We start from the raw sequence: 15,316 nt of genomic DNA on the forward strand, positions 1-15,316 counted from the left end.
CCTGGAGGTTAGAGAGTCAGAGGAAAGCCTTCTTGATCCAGTTCTTTTATTGGGAGGGAGGGCACCCAGAAGAGGCCATCCAAATCCCAGACCCAGGGCCAAGAGAGACTGGCACAGTCTCTCCCAGCCTGGCCCTTGCATCATTGTCCATGGGCAGCTCCTCTGCCTTGCATCCTCAGGCCATGTCAGGTAGACGTGTCCATCTCAGAGACTTCAGTGGATACTTCTGTGGGCACTGCCAGCCACTGGGGAGGCACATAGGAACCCATACCCGCCGCCCTCTCCGCCTCTTCTTGACTGTAGGGCTCCACGCTCAGCTGCTTCAGTCTGGGAAAAAGAATAGGAGTTGAGAGCTAACCAGAAGCCAGCCCTGTCCAACCGGCACCCATCCATCAATCCTCTTCTACTCCTTCATACCTCTTCTTGTGGTCTTTGGATCGGAAGTGAGTCTTCAGGTTGGCAGAATCGATGAAGTACCTCCTGTAGGGATGGAGGGTAAGGAGAAGAGTGAGGTGATGCCTCTCAGATATGCCTATCTCCCTGACCCCAGTTCGTTCCCTGACGCTCAGCTCCAGGCTTGAAGGGATGGGGTGCCAGCAGACCCACGGGTCCCAGGAGAGGAGACACTGCGCGCCCCGGGGCTCGGACCTCACATCCCCGGCCCGTACCGCGGACCCTTTTCTTCCTCAGGCCAGGCCCGGCTGGGACTCACGCGCAGGCCAGACAGCGATGCAGGCCGTCCCCTGGCAGGTCAGGGTCGGGCTCGGCGCTCGGGTCTGGACGGGGCCGTGCGGCAACCTGGGGCCGCAGCTCGCGGTGAATCTCATCTAGGTCCGGCCGCCGCCGCTTCGCCTTCATCTGGCGGGCCAGGGAGTGCGCTCGGTGAGCGCCGGTCCGGCGGGAGCGACCCATGGAGGGTGACAGCGGGACCAGGGGTCCCAGAGCCTAGTTAGGAGAACACGTGTGGACGCTTCCGGACTGATCAATGACGCCAAGTGACGCCGGGTGACTAATGAGACTCCGCCAGACCGCCTCTGATGACGTCAATAGCGCGGGCTGCTCCTTGAGCGCCCCCCAGCGGCCGTCGACGGCAGTGATGGAGCTGAGGCGGGGCCCCACAGAGAATCCTGTTCCGTTGCTGGAGGGGCAGGGGGGCGGTGCGTGCCCTGGGGGGATTCAGGCCAGTCCGCTGCCCTGCCCGCTCCACCTGGCCCAACCTATCTCAATCTGGCCTATTCACCCCTTTCCAGATCTTAGACTCCGCGTTGGAGAGGGCGTGCTTTAAACATCTCTGGAAGGCACTGAGAAATGTCTGTGATGCGAATATATTAATAAATGAATGAGAGTGAATATTCCAAAGTTTTGGAATCCTGGCCCCCACAGCACTTTCCGAGATACCTCTAGTCTCTCATAAAGCCCTCACCACTTCTTACCCCTCCCCAGTTATTCCCTGTGGTCTCCAACTTTCATCCACCCCCACCCCTCAGCCAAATCTGGGAAGGAGGGGTGTTCCTCCCCAGAGATCACAGTTCTTAGGAATCCTGTCAGACTCAAGAGGGGTCAGCTCCTCTCACAAGAAAAGGAGGTACTCACAGAAAGACCTCTTATCTTTGACCCCTTTCTCTCAGTCCTGGGCTTCCAGGCATGGGCTAGCATCAAATGCAGAGGCACAACCTAAGTGTTGTGTACTCACAGTGGGAAGAGGGCCAGAGAGCTTTTCCCCATGCACCAGAGCCTGGTTCCTTCCAGGCTGACCAGAGGAACTCAGCAATAATTCAGGGGCTCTAGTTTTTTGGAATGTGTTGCCAGGAAACAGGGAGACAGGCACATGCATCCCTGGGGAGAGGAATCAGTTTCCAGCCCAGACAAAGCAGTGAAATGTAAGCCCAAGGCACTGACTGGGGGCCTTGGGACCTTCCCACTCTATTTCACAGAGGCTGAGTGTGGACATAGAGCAAGGCCCTGTTGAGGGCACAGCTATATAGCTATAGTCACAGGGACACCACTGTGGGTCCTGAACCTAAGGACTTTGTAAATGGACTTCATGACTGGAAGAGGATCTTTCTGGAGCCATTCCAAATGATCAAATTCAAGAACTCCTGGGCCCAGGAAGGAGGCTCTGTGGAGAGAGATGTCTTCATTATTCTTGGCCAATATGGGTCAAGATCAGGGGCTAAGTTGGCAGACACCGACTCTTACCACAGACTCCTTTGGATTGGGTTCGCCTGCTGGGCACTGTGCCATCTGGGGAGGCTGGTGTATCTTTAATGAAGTCATCTGATCCCTGGGGCAGGCTCTGAGCCTCACTGAGTTCCTGGAGCCAGACCTACTGGGTGTCCACTCAGCCACCACCTTCCCGTGCCTGGGTGCCAGGCCCATTTCCCTTGCAGCCATGAACCAGGCCTTCTGGAAAACCTACAAGTCTAAAGTACTACAGACCCTGAGTGGGGAATCTGAGGAGGACCTGGGAGCGGAGGTGGGTACTGTCCTGCTTGCTGGGTGGCAGAGTGGCAGCAGGAGTGAAAGGTACAAAGAAGGGCAAGGGACACGCTCTGAGAGAAAGAGATTTGGGCAGAAACAACTGGCAATTCAGGGATGCATGCAGTGTCAGAAAGCCAGGACATTTAAGGAAACCAAGGAAGAAGAGAAGACTTGGAGGAGTGGTCACTGCCTCCAAAGATCTTAAGTGCTGCCACACGGAAGAAATCCTTTTAGGACCTGTGGGCAGAACCCACACAGATACACTCAGTTTGCCTCAGCTTTCTAATGGGCAGAGCTGAGCAGAAGTGAGATGACTTGCCTTGGGAGAAAGCAAGCCCCCTGGTACTGGAGGTTGGGGAAGTGGCACTTGTACACAGAGGGTCACTGTAGCAGCACCAGATCAGAGCCATACTTGGACCATATTTGTCCTGACATTAAAAAAAAAAAAAAAAAAAAATGAAAAGGCTCCGAAACAGTCTTACATCTGGAGGCTGTGATAAGTGGCAATTGCACAAATAGATATGGCAGAGGCAGGAACTAGTTCTGGGGTGTGTGTATGTGAGTGTGAATAAGTGTGTGTCTACACAGGTTGGTGTCCAGGGCTGAGCTTGTATAGAAGTATCTGTGGGTCAGTATTGGGGCTGGTGTTGGTGTGGAATCCCCAGTTAAGATGTGTGTGCAGGTGTGAACTTTCAGGTGTGTCTATTTTGGGCAAAAGTCTCTGGAGGCACGCAGGCACCTGCAGGTATAATGTTTGGGTGTGTGTATGTGCATCTGTGTTGTGTCTGTGGAGGGGTGGAGAGGTTTTGTGTGCTGTAGGTGGGTCTCTGTTCAGCTGTCTGCAGTTGTGGAAGTGCACAGGTGTGAATGGTGTGAATGGTGTAACTGTGTAAGTGTCCTTGTGTAGGTGCTTCACAGCAGGTATGTCTATGTACAGGTGAAGAGCTGTAGTCATGCAGAGGCTCGCTCATGTACAGGTGTGTGCCATGTCGGCATGCAAGCCCTTGTCCACGTTTTGGGGTGTGTATGAATGTGTCTGTGGGTGGGCACATATGTGAGCTCAAGGGCATCTGCAGGGATTTCCTCTACAGGTAATGTGTGTGTGTGACTGGTAACTGTGTAGAGGTACACCTTATGCATTTTTGGAGGATGTGAGTGGGCCACAATATATGTGTTTGTCTATGAAGTTTGAGGTGTCTGATCTGTGTGTACCAAGCTAGTAGTGGGGGAGAGAGGTCCTGTTCCTCTGGGGCCTCTCTCATGCTGGTTAGCGGTCTTGTGTCCCAGAGGGAGAACCCAGCGTTAGTGGAGTCTGAGATGGCAGAACCAACTGAAGAGGCCTTCAATCCCCTGTCACAGCTGGCCCGCCAGGTGAGTTCGCCCTTCATCCACCCCTGCCTTGAGGAGCCTGGCAGAAGCTGCTGTGGGGTCCTGGGAGGTGGTGCTGGGGCAGTTCCCTGATTTGCAGCCCCTTCCTCCCAGGTTCAAGGGGTTGGGGTGAAAGGTTGGCTGACAATGTCATCTCTGTTTAACAAAGAAGATGAGGACAAGCTGCTGCCACCAGAGCCCTGTGCTGACCAGTATGTGTGTGTGTTTATGTGTATGTGGTGGTGGTGGGGGAAGTCTGGGACAGGCCTGGGATCCCCCTTCTCCCATGTCCTTTCCTTCTGGTCTGTTAGTCTTACTGACCAGGGAGGACAGGAGAGGTCCAGCCCCTGGCTGTTTCTGTTTCTGTTTCAGCAGGAAAGAGGCCAAATCAGCATATCTGGGAGATTAGGTTAGATCTCATGAGGAATTTACTAGCTGTTGGGATTGAGATGCTAGAAGGTATTATGGACTCTCTCTCCCCATGCACGTGGGAGGGGTCATCTGCCCAGAATCAGGGAACCCAGGAGAGAAGCTTTAGGTGTTTGAACAGAGGGAGGTTCAGATCAATGGTTCCTAAGTATTGGTCTAAACCCTCATCCTCCCAGGGAACTTGTGATGAACATAAATTCCCAGACCCTCCTTCAAAGATTCTGATTCAGCAGGTGTTGGCTGAGTCCTGGGATGTATATTATCAGCAAGCTCCCTGAGGACTCAAGGCACACTAGTTTAGGGACTGTCTTAGCAGGTCTTTATGCTGGGGGCTTGGGGGGGGGGTCGGACCCAGGGCCTTGTCTTCCTCCGAACTCTATTCTGACACACACTTCATCTCTGCCCTTTCCTCCAGCCTAGTCACATCTTCCCCTATTCCTTTCTCCCATCTCCCCTGCCCCACTGTTCCTTTTCTCCCTCCCTGCTCATCCCTCTCCCTCCCAGCTCTTCAAGGACTTCTTCAGACCTGAGGCTTCAGCCTCAAGGCTTATCACCGCTCCTACTCCTAGATTGCCCTTCCCCCGACATGTCCCTGCTACCTCCCAGTCCCCCTCTCCCCTAAGCCTCTGATCTAGGCTTTTCTGCTTCCCTTGGGATCGCTCCACCTGTCCATCTCCCCAGGATCTCTCATTTTTCTGAACCCTCTATCCCTCCATCCCAGAACCAGAAACTTGTTACCGCCCCGCCTCTCTCCTCAAGGCTTCACTCTTGTCTTCCCGGACTACAGCCTCCAGAGTCTGACCCTGCCCCCTCCCCCTTATCTAACTCCCCATCCTGTCCCACTGTCTCTCAGCATCCTCGGGCCCGCCCCTCTCCCAGGGCTCCTCCCCCAGCTTCCCAAACTCGGCGCCTCCGGCTCTCCTCCTCTGGCCTCGCCCGGGGTTCCTTCCCTGAACCCCTGATCCCGTCTCTCTTCCCAGGAATACTCATCCCGGCCTCCTCTTCCCAGATCCCTCATCTACTCCTCTGACCCTGTCCTACCCCAGCCCCCTTTCTCAGTGCCTCTGAGCCCTCCCCTTGCCTCCAGGTCTTGACCGGCCCCCTCTCTCCCGGGCCCCTCCAGCGCCTGACCTCGCCGGGGCCCCACTGTCCTCTCTGCTAGTCCATCGAACCCGCCTCCTGTCCTTTGTCCTCTCTGGGGCCTGTTGGCCAGCCCCCTGACCACGCCCCCTTTCCACAGCCCCCTGGCGGCGCAGCCTGCCTCGGAGGCTGCCGTGGCGGCGGCAGAGCCGCGCGGGCCGGGGTTCTGGGACTCGTTCGCCAGCAGGTGGCAGCAGCAGCAGGCGGCGGCGGCGTCCATCCTGCGTGGCGCAGAACCCACCCTGGAGCCCGACCCTGAAGTCTGGGACGAGGCTGCCGAGCGCCCCGAGCCGCGGGAAGCCGATCCCGCGGCTGGTTTCAAGTGGGGCTTCCTCACCCACAAACTGGCCGAGATGAGGGTGAAAGCTGCTCCCAAGAGCGACTAGCCGGCCAGCCGAACTGGGCGCCCGCTTGCCCCCTCCCGCGATAAAAACCGTGGCCTGACACCTCGTGTGACCGCGTGCTTTTGTCCAGACGGCGGGGAAGGCTGCTTTGGGGTGGACAACCTCAGGGCGGGGTTCTGCTGGAGTGGTCCTCACCTTCTCCCCTACAAACGTACAGGCATAAAATATGCAGAGACATCCCAGGTATCTGGATAGGCTGTGCTCGATTTAGGGTACAACTTTCCAGGAATCTGGGGAACCCCAGAGGACACGTCCCGCCGTCCTGTCCAGCTCCTTTTAAGTCGACAAACTTTGTCTGTGGCCCTGCTACGTGCACTGTCCCGTGACTAGGGGAAGGTCAGTGGCTAACGGGAACCCAGATCCATACCAGCAGACCCCACATAAGATGACTAGTTGGCTGAAATAAGGTTGTACTTGGGAGCTCAGAGATGAGGCCCACTAAGAAATTCAAGAGTTCCTGAGGGAGAATGCATATATGTAATCTTAGAAGGATGAGTAGAGAGAAAAGGGAAGGTAACCTAGGCAAAGGGAGGAGGATAGTGAATAAAGACTTAGAGATGTGAATGTGTGAGGAAAACAGGGGACCTTCTGCGTCTTTGAGGGAAAGGGAAGCAGTGGCAGGATGTGAGGCTGTGGGTTTTCAAAATCCTAGTTTGAAGGGTCCTTCTTAATTGTCCTCAGTTCTGGATCCTCCACATCTCAGCCCTACAATACCTAGTAATCAAAAGGGACAGCAAAACTCCAAGAGGGGGAGCCTTTTAGGGGCCGGTGAACCCCAGATTCGGAAACAGACCCCTCGCCAAAACTCCCCAAAAGCACTATTCCTGACTCCCAGCCCTAGTTTGGACCCACCTGGGGGTCGGTTGTGGTAACAGCGGCTTCATTTATTGAGCACTTCCTATGTGCTGGGAACTTTGCCAAGCACTTTATCACCATTTCAAAAATTCTTTGATCACCTACGGGTGTAGCTGAGTTACCGAGAGGCTGAGTGCTTGCCCAGGGTTACACAGTCAGACTGGAACCCACATTCCAAAACTCACGTGCGTCTCCTCTCCAATCCAACCTCCTGACTCCTTTAAATAACGTTTTGACTTTATTCAGCAGGTTCTCTGTTCTCCTACCTGTCTTCACTCGCCCGACCCGGCCTCCACAGGGGCCGAGAGGCCGCCCCCGCCCCCTTCCCCTCCGCCGTCTGTGCTGGGAAGGGCCTTCGGGATCATTTTGTCCCATCCTCCCAAGGTTCAAGAGGGGAAACCGAGATCCAGAGGGAAGGGCTTGCCCCAAATCACCCGGCGCTTCAGAGGCACGGCGTCCCTGCCGGTGCCCGGGTCCAGCCCCGCGCTCGCCCCTTGCGCTTCCCGGGATCCCAGACTCCACGAGAGCACGCTCCCGAACAGCAGCTGTCACACCTCGGACTCGCGCGGCGGGCCGCGGGCACGCTGGCAGCCATACAGCCATTGGATGACGCGCGCGTTGCGCTCCACTACCGACACCTGGGGGCGCCCGTCCCGGGCTGAGCCCGCAGCCTCCGAGCCGCCGCCCTCTGCACCGTCCGGGCGATCTGCGCCGCCATCGCTGGATGTCCAGTCGCTGGCGTCCCCGGAGCCAGGCGGCGGTGACGTTCCGGGGTGGGGGCTGGCGTCGGCGCCCCAGGTCTGCGGAGAGAAGCGCTCGGCGCCCAACACCTCCACCAGCGCGCGCTCCAGGCCGCAGTAGTTGAAGAAGCGCTCCTTCTCCGACAGGGGCAGCGAGCATGTGGGGCACAATGCCCGCTTTCCCGCCGCCTCCGGGGCATCTTGGGGCGCGGCCCAACCTCCAGAAGCTGCGGGTCGCTCCGTTGAGCCCGGGCTGCTCGAGGTGGCGTCTCGAGGGGAGCCCAGGAAAAGGCGCCGCACCAGCCCCTGGCCCTTGGCGTTCTCTTTGTTCACCGAAACCTTGCAGTCCCGCTTCTGGCGGTAGAAGATGAGAGAGTCAGGCCTTGGCAGCCGCCTGCCGCTGCCCCGGCGGGCGGGCCTGGGCGTCCTGGGCGATGCAGGGGTTCCCAGCTCGTTGCAGGGGTGCGGGGTGAGCGGCCCGGGACCTCCACGCAGAGCTGGCTCTTGGCGTCGCGCTATCACCTGGTGCGTCTTGACATACTTGGCTTTGTCGGCCTCCAGCCTCTCCACGGCGCTGGGGGTCCGTCCCCTGGACGGGGTAGAGGGAGAGGCCAGGAGCATCTCAGCAGAGCTGGGCAGGACAGTGCCCCATAAGCAACTGGAGATAGGCAGATAGTTGAGGAGCAGAGAGAAATTGGCTGGGGCTCCCTAGGGCCTGCTGGGGGAAAAAGGAATGGTCAGGGGGAGAGTAGATGTCCCTGCCCCTCTGCTGCAGGCACTCCCGGGAATAGGATCAGCCAGCCGCCCCTCCCCCATCCAAGTCAGCTAGTGCCATACCCAGAGGGCAGAGGCTCAGGTATCCCTTCCTCCCATCCCTCAAAAACAGTGGGCAGGGGCTCCCTGGCCACCTAGCAACATATGCCCCTTTGAGGGTGCCCCAGAATGGCCACAGGGCCATGCCAAGCAGGCATCAGCAAGTAGGACACTTGGAAAAGGAAATTCAGCTGTTCCCAGCCCAATTCCCGAAAGTGGCCTCAACCGGAAAAAATACCTCTTCTCAACCTAGCAACTTTGAGTCCAAGACAAGGATGCTTCCCAGCCACAGGCTGGCTCCACCCATCCCGCCCCCAAGCATAGAGGTCAGGGATATAACCACAGGGTAGGAGCCTCCAGTAACTGCAGCCAACTGTCCTGCCCAGGCCCAGCAGGGCCATCAGGAAAGGAGAGGGAGGTGGTCACCAGGTCATGTCAGCCAGCTGCCACCCACTATGTGCCTCTGCCAAGGGAATTCCAGAATGCCCAACTGTAAACATTACCTCTGCATTTCCATTTCATAGAAGAGAAAACTGGCCCGGGGAGAGGAGGGGGCTTGTTTAGGTCTTACTGAGAGTTAGGGCTTGGGACTAGAACCCAGGTCTCTTCCTTTGTGGTCCATAACTAGTTCAGAATGAACTTGTATATCAGAACTTTCCTCTACATTTTGCTTCTATTCCTACTACTGTAAAACCAAGCAATTTCCATTAGAGATGGGCCCCTTACTTCAGTAAGAAGTTCCTTCCACTAATTCTTCCCAATAATCTGCACTCCCAGAAATCTGCCCTCAGGGTCCCTGTCCCTTTTTCATCCTGAGACCCTGTGACCCTTCTCTTCCACCTCCCTTCTGCTGAGGAAGGGGGCCAGGAAGAGTTGTAAATCAAGAACTGACAGTTCCCTTGGTAGTAACAGAATGGGCCACCCACATGGCTCAGCACACTCCACCCCATCCCTGCTCCCCTACTCCCCCCATCCTCCATTCAGCTGAGAGGGACACATCAGTTCTAGGGGCTGAGGGGACCTCAGGTCTGTAGGCAACAAAGGAACAGAACTTGCCAGGGATGAGGGGGAGGAGCCCTGGTGAGGAGCCCTGGGGCAGAGACTCTGCCAAACAACCCCACACACCCCAGCGCACCCTGCTCAGTCTTCACACACACAAACACACACACACACACCCATCTAGCGTTTGGTAAGTCAGCCTCATAGGTAGTTGATGAATGGGAACCCAGGTAGCAAGGCGAGCCTGGCAGTGCCCTCCTTCCTGCCTCCCAAGGACTAAACCCAGCAATAGGTCAGATTCCAAGGTCCCAGGAGGGCACTGTGCTTGTCTGACCTCATGGGTATCCTCCTGTCCCCTCCTTCTCTTCCCAGCCCTGAGCAGGAGGCTATAAAAAGTTCTTAAACACAGGGACCAAAATAGTTTGCTGTCTACTGCCTCTTCCCTGCCTTCCGGGCTGCCTTGGTACCTGACCACAGACGTTCCACCCTAGCAGCCTGGCAGACAGTCCTGTGCCCTCCATCCCTTTGCCTATCTTCTCCCAGTACTGGGGAGTGGTCCAAACTTTGCCCAAGCCTTTGGCTCTGGAAGCAGGCTAGGGGACAGTGCTCACTGGCTTGGTGCCAGACTCCTTGTCCTTGGGTCCCTGGGTGCCCTCCCACCCCAGTCTTGGGCTCAGGATACACTCACCTCTGCATAGGGAGGCTGAATGCCTGGGTCTCTGGGCAGGTCTTGACTGAGGGCAGGAGGGACAGCAGGGACTGGAAGGAACTTTGGTGGCAGCCAAACCTCACTCTCCACAGGAAAAGCCAAGAGAGCCTCCACCCCCCCACCCCAACACACACACCAGATTAACCCTTGCCTTCCTGACCTGGAGCCTGGCCTCTGTTAACTCCCTCCTGGTCAAAGACTCAGTGCTGGAGAAGGCTTTTGGATCAAGTCCAGCTCCTTTATTTTACACAGGCCCTTGCAGGTTAAGTGATTTGCACAGAGGCACAGTGAGCTTGGGGTACAGCCAGGACCTCAGACAAGGTCTCCTGATTCCCAAACTTCCTCCAGAGGCCTGGGGTGTGGACATGCTATTCAGGTGGGGTCAGCCCCCTCTGCTGGGCCTTGGCAGATCCTCTTAGTTCAGATTGGGAAAGCATAGCAGAGTTCTAGTTAACTGTTCTTGTTTTTCCCCCTCTGTGGCAGGTTCAGACCTGTCCTGGTCTGGGTGTGTGGATGGTATCAAGCTTGCTCTCCCCAGGGGTGAGGCCAGGAATCTGCAACCTAAGGGTGGGGACAGCGGTGCTGCAGATGTGCAGGGTGAGCCCCTCTCAGCATGTCTTGACATGAAGGTCACAAGAGAACCTACTGGAGGTGCCTCTGCCCAAGGTCCTGTGATGGCAAATGGGATTGGCTGGGAAGAAGGTGATGAAGGAATGATTCTGGGGCCAAGCCTGGGTAAAGGATATCCTTCCTTCTCTGCCCACACTGGGGACTTCTAAGAGCTGGCACAGTTTCTTATCTGACACTCCATGTTTCAAAGAGGAGCCCCATCTCACAGTGCTGGTGTCAGGAGAACTCCTCCCCTGCACCAGCAGGTAAACTGCACTATCCAGAGCTCAAAGATCAATGCCCCCACCCAAAGGTCGTCTCCCTGCAGCTCCCTGCTCCCCCTAATCTGGCCACTTTTCACAAATCCCTTTCCCTCCCTTCTAGCACTTTTTAATGTTTGCAAACACATTCACACCTGTGTTCTCTGATCTTTGTTCCTCCCAAGGAACCTAAACAGAACCCAGCAGGGGTGACCACCGCACTTGATAGTTAAGGAAACAGGTTTGGAGCAGGAGAGATTTACCTAATTCCAATCCCAAATCCATTCTTTCCACTGCACCCTCTGCCTATCAAGTAAGGTAATAAGTCTGAAAACCAGAAAACCAATCTCTGGGTAAGAGATTTTTATTACCTAGTTAAAGAAAGTTTTTTTCCATCCATGATAATCCTATATTGTGTTGTTACAGCACTCTGCAAAATGCTTTCATGTACACTATCACAATTCACCCCCAGGACCATGTTTGGGAAGTAGGTTTTATTATTTTCTCCATTTGACTACTGAAGAGACAGAGGTTCAGATAGGTGAAATGACTTATCTAAGCTCACACAATTAGGAATAATAGTTAGCTTTTATTGAGAGCCTAATACATGCTAGGCATTATTCTGAGTACTTCACACCATGATTAACACATTTAATCCTGAAAACCCAATGAAATATGTACTTTCATTCTAATTTTCTAGATGAAGGTTGGGAGTGCAGGCCAGTAGCCCTGAGATCTGGGTCATGAAAGGGTTAAGCATGAGGCTGGGCAGGGCCCAGCTGGGATGCTGTCAATGGCAGGAAACCTGGCCTGTGAAGAAGGGGGAGGATGGGGCTGTTGTGTCTGACTTTTATACAACCCCCATCCCTTTGGTCTTAAAGGAGCATCCGGGTTGGGTGGAAGGGCAGCAGGGGCCTCCTTCTCAGCTCTTTTCTAGGGACCTAGGACACAAAGAGGGGATTCAGAGTGCAACACAGGTGCTGCCTGGGGTAGCCCCTGGTCTGATGAGGGTGACTAGAAGTGACCCCACCTCTCCTCAGGAGCATCAGAGTGGGGAGACACAGCCCTAGCCCTGGGGCCCCCAGTCAGAGCAGGGAGACACAACCTCGCCCTCAGGAGCTCCCAGACTGAGGGGTGGCAGTACCCTATCCCAGGATGTCAATAGACACAGACCCCTACCATACTGGAGAGCAGGGTCATGAGGGCGAGGTCAGACTGGGTTGGCTTTTCGGGTGAGAGATCCCTGAAGGAGTAAGCCCTGAAAGAGGATGGCATGAGGCCGGGGAGACCGTGTGGTGGAGCTCTAGCTGCCTGCATGCCTGCCTGCCTGCCTCTTGGCCACACTTGCCTTGAACCAGATCATCTGTCTTTCTGGTCATGGGTCCCCAGGGAGATCCTTAAAGTGGCTCCTTCCGTCCCTAGAGCCAGGACCTCGGTTGAGAGGGGAGGCCAAACCTGAGGGATGTTTCCTTCCTATTTCCAGCTCATTCCCGGATCACCTTGAGGATTAGGATTGACGGGAATGGGCCTGAGTCAGAACTGGCTCCTTCCAGGAGGGGGTGGTGTGTGGGGTGCAGCTCTGGTCAGTGTCAGAACAATGAGACAGGTCAGGGAGACCCTTCAGATCCAGTCTCAGACCCCAGATCCACATCATCACAGAGGAGAAATGTGTATTACACCCCTTACCAGCCAGCTACAGGTCCCTTGCCACAGCCAACCACACCTCGGTGCCTTTGATTCTAATCCTGGTCTGCCACTTGCAGGCTGTGTGGCTTTGAGCTGGAACTACACATCTCTGAGTTTCCTCCTGTGTAAGATGGGAATAAGACCAGCTCTTGTGTGGCACAGAGAAGTGGCTCAGGTGCTGGTAACCATCAGAGGAGTCTGCCTCTTAGATCTTCACCACCTTCCTGACACCGTGGGCCTAAGTCTTTTTTTTTTTTTTTTCTAATCCAGCAGTTTCACGCTCATCTGCTGTCAACAAACCATTCTGAACACTGCTCCATGCTGTGGGGTCAACAGATGGGTCAGACCCGGCTTCTGCTGGCAGGGAGCTTGGCCTGCTGCAGAGGTGGGGGTGTCGGGGGACACAGAGGTGTGAAGGACTGATCACAGCTCAAGTGAGAGCAGTGCTGCTGCGACAGAGACGAACAAAGCAGGGGACATGGGGGCATCTGTTCTGCCCCAGGGAGGGTGGGAAGCTTTCAAGGAGGAGAGAGTATCCAAGCTGAGTCTGAAGAGGATTTCTGATGTGGGTGCGATGGGAGGGAGGGCATAGGGAGGCTGGAGAGGGTAGGGGAGTTGGGGGAGGGTTGGCGAGAGCAAGAGGCCAGGAGGACAGCAGGAGCCAGGGTCTCAGCGAGGGCAAGAGGCCAGGGAAGGGGCGCCAGGGAGAGAGAGAGAGAGGCACTCAGGAGGGCTAAGAGAGAAGATGGGGTGCAGGGGTTCCATCAAATTGGAGCAGGGGACGTGGGTTCGGTGAGAGGAGGAGAGTTCAGAGAGAGGGAGGGGTGAGCCCCAGCACCACAGGAAGAGCCCCCCTCCGCTGGCCACGTGTGAGACCCACGGAGATTAGAGCCGCTCTCCCCTAATTCAGGGCCTTCCGTTTCGGAAAGAATCTCGGCCACAACAATAGCCTGGCTCCCACCGCTCTCCCTGGCAGGGGTGTGGCTTCTGGGCAGAGCCGGCAGGCGCACCCACTGCCCGGTACTTGCGGGGGGGTAGGGAAGGGGCTGCGGGGGTGGGAAGGAAAGTATCATTAAACATCTTTTCCTGGAGCACCTACATGTTGCCAAGGAACAATAGGAATAAAATAGATAGGATTCTGCTTCCAGGAGCTTACAACCTAGCGTTAGAACAACAAAACCAAATACATTTATTGAGTGCTTACTCTGTGCTAGGCACTATGCTAAGTGCTTTACACTCAGTACCTCGCTTACTCCTGCAAAACTTTCTGTGAAGTGGGTGAGGAAACTGGCAGGGAGAGGCAGCCACTCACCCAGGGTCACACAGCTTGCAGTTGGCAGAGCTGGGACTCCAGCTGGCTCTTAGCCATGGAGCAGCACTGCCTGCCTCCATTCTGCCGCTCGTGTGGGGCTCAGGCAGGCCGCTCTCACTACCCACTGGCCTTCCTGCCTTGCTTCTCTGTTGGCTAGGCTGGACTTCAAGTCTTCTGGACCCAAGCAAGGACTGGAAGGAGGGCAGCCCCCACTATATTCTGCTCCATGCCTCATCATCTACACCTCTGTCACCACGACTCCAACAGCACCTTCAGGAGGTCCCTCAGCCGTCATATGCTACTATGGCAAATACTACACACTGGAACACAAAGTGAAGCAAGAAAATGGACACTTAGCACTTGCTGGGAAACTCCCTCATGCATGAATCCACAACATTCATGCTCTCCAAGAGGAAGGACTTGACACGTTAATTAATTTGTATTTTTCTCTGACCTAAGTGCTTTCACCAGTCTTTCCCATACTCCAGACAGTGTCTGTCTGCAATGTCAGCAGCGATGCACATCTTCTGGCATTAGGATGCCATCCTCTTTTGTTTCGAGGACATGGTGAGAGATGTGAAGAAGTGTTTGTTTCTTTGGGACTGACTGGTGTTAGGTCTCAGCAGACGTTGAGGATTATGGCTTACACTGTGCAGTCTTGAGCACTGGGTCCCGAGTGACAGATGCCCAGGTGGTCCTTACTAAATGACTTTTTGGGTGCTTTTGATATCAGGGGCCCTTTAATGGGCAGGAGTCCCTCTAGCCACTTGTAAGGGGAGCACTGAGCTGTGGTCATGGAGATGTTGTGTCACACTGAACATACCCAACCGTGAGGACTTACCCTTTTATATGTGAGGAGGGCATTTTCAAGAGAAGGTGAAGGTTGAGGGCTGTGCAGACACCCCAGGAGGTGCGCATTCTAAGCACCATCTCTTACATCACCATAGCATTAAAACTAACATCTTAACGTTACCACTAGGCTATGTCGTCATCATCAGTGTCCCCATCGTTCCTAGAACTGGGCACGCCTGCAGTTTTTGCTGTTCAGCAATTACTGTCTTTCTTCTGGCACTCTTACCCTGATCTTGGCCACCTTTCTGCCACTCTCAGCCCCTGTGCTCCCACAGTAGGGGAACATTACTCAGTGGGGCACTTGACCTAGGCCTGGGTCAAAAGCCTATCGCATTTCTCTGGCTACAGTACTTTATTTAAAGACAGACATGTAACTCCGTTACAGCCTATGGGACTGTTGTTGCAATGGCTGAGACAAATCTTCTCTCTCTGCCCTGCTGTGCAAGAACCTGGGAAGACAGAGCCCTGAGAGGACAGCCTGCCCCAGAACGGAGCTGACAGACAGCGGAGACAGTGAAGACCAACCTTGATGAGCAGAGCCTCCGTATGTCGTCCTGTCTGAAGCAAACCTACACATGGTCTTTACACTTGGGTGAGCCAGCCCATTTCGTTTTGGCTTCACCCTCTTGGGTTGATTTTTCAGTCTCTTAGAAAACAAA

At 55.2% G+C, this 15,316-nt stretch overlaps 3 protein-coding genes across 3 annotated transcripts; 1 reads left to right on the top strand and 2 right to left on the bottom strand.

Moving 5' to 3' along the window:
- Positions 1 to 29: 29 nt before the first annotated feature.
- Positions 30 to 1,027, bottom strand: ZNF593 (zinc finger protein 593). The gene is made up of 3 exons (XM_010948028.3): positions 713 to 1,027; positions 418 to 480; positions 30 to 327 (listed from the first exon to the last, which is right to left on the bottom strand). The coding sequence occupies exons 1-3, from the start codon at positions 910 to 912 to the stop codon at positions 186 to 188; spliced, it is 405 nt and encodes a 134-aa protein (XP_010946330.1). The 5' UTR covers positions 913 to 1,027; the 3' UTR covers positions 30 to 185.
- Positions 1,009 to 6,806, top strand: C13H1orf232 (chromosome 13 C1orf232 homolog). The gene is made up of 4 exons (XM_074377108.1): positions 1,009 to 2,476; positions 3,769 to 3,852; positions 3,964 to 4,061; positions 5,519 to 6,806. Exons 1-4 carry the CDS (start codon positions 2,393 to 2,395, stop codon positions 5,802 to 5,804), a joined length of 552 nt encoding a protein of 183 aa, XP_074233209.1. The 5' UTR covers positions 1,009 to 2,392; the 3' UTR covers positions 5,805 to 6,806.
- Positions 6,807 to 7,089: 283 nt separating this feature from the next.
- FAM110D (family with sequence similarity 110 member D) lies at positions 7,090 to 10,061 on the bottom strand. Its single transcript, XM_010948030.3, has 2 exons — positions 9,918 to 10,061; positions 7,090 to 8,135 (listed from the first exon to the last, which is right to left on the bottom strand). The coding sequence occupies exon 2, from the start codon at positions 8,036 to 8,038 to the stop codon at positions 7,226 to 7,228; it is 813 nt and encodes a 270-aa protein (XP_010946332.1). The 5' UTR covers positions 8,039 to 8,135; positions 9,918 to 10,061; the 3' UTR covers positions 7,090 to 7,225.
- Positions 10,062 to 15,316: the final 5,255 nt, after the last annotated feature.

This window comes from Camelus bactrianus, chromosome 13 (genome assembly GCF_048773025.1).
Source record: "Camelus bactrianus isolate YW-2024 breed Bactrian camel chromosome 13, ASM4877302v1, whole genome shotgun sequence".
In the NCBI taxonomy this organism is placed as follows: Eukaryota; Metazoa; Chordata; class Mammalia; order Artiodactyla; family Camelidae; genus Camelus; species Camelus bactrianus.

Coding starts and splice junctions, on each gene's coding strand:
- ZNF593 (XM_010948028.3), bottom strand. CDS start 912: ATGGGTCGCTCCCGCCGGACCGGCGCTCACCGAGCGCACTCCCTGGCC. Junction 481..712: donor CATCGCTGTCTGGCCTGCGC/GTGAGTCCCAGC, acceptor CCATCCCTACAG/GAGGTACTTCATCGATTCTG. Junction 328..417: donor TCCAAAGACCACAAGAAGAG/GTATGAAGGAGT, acceptor TCTTTTTCCCAG/ACTGAAGCAGCTGAGCGTGG.
- C13H1orf232 (XM_074377108.1), top strand. CDS start 2,393: ATGAACCAGGCCTTCTGGAAAACCTACAAGTCTAAAGTACTACAGACC. Junction 2,477..3,768: donor AGGAGGACCTGGGAGCGGAG/GTGGGTACTGTC, acceptor CTTGTGTCCCAG/AGGGAGAACCCAGCGTTAGT. Junction 4,062..5,518: donor CCAGAGCCCTGTGCTGACCA/GTATGTGTGTGT, acceptor CCCTTTCCACAG/CCCCCTGGCGGCGCAGCCTG.
- FAM110D (XM_010948030.3), bottom strand. CDS start 8,038: ATGCTCCTGGCCTCTCCCTCTACCCCGTCCAGGGGACGGACCCCCAGC.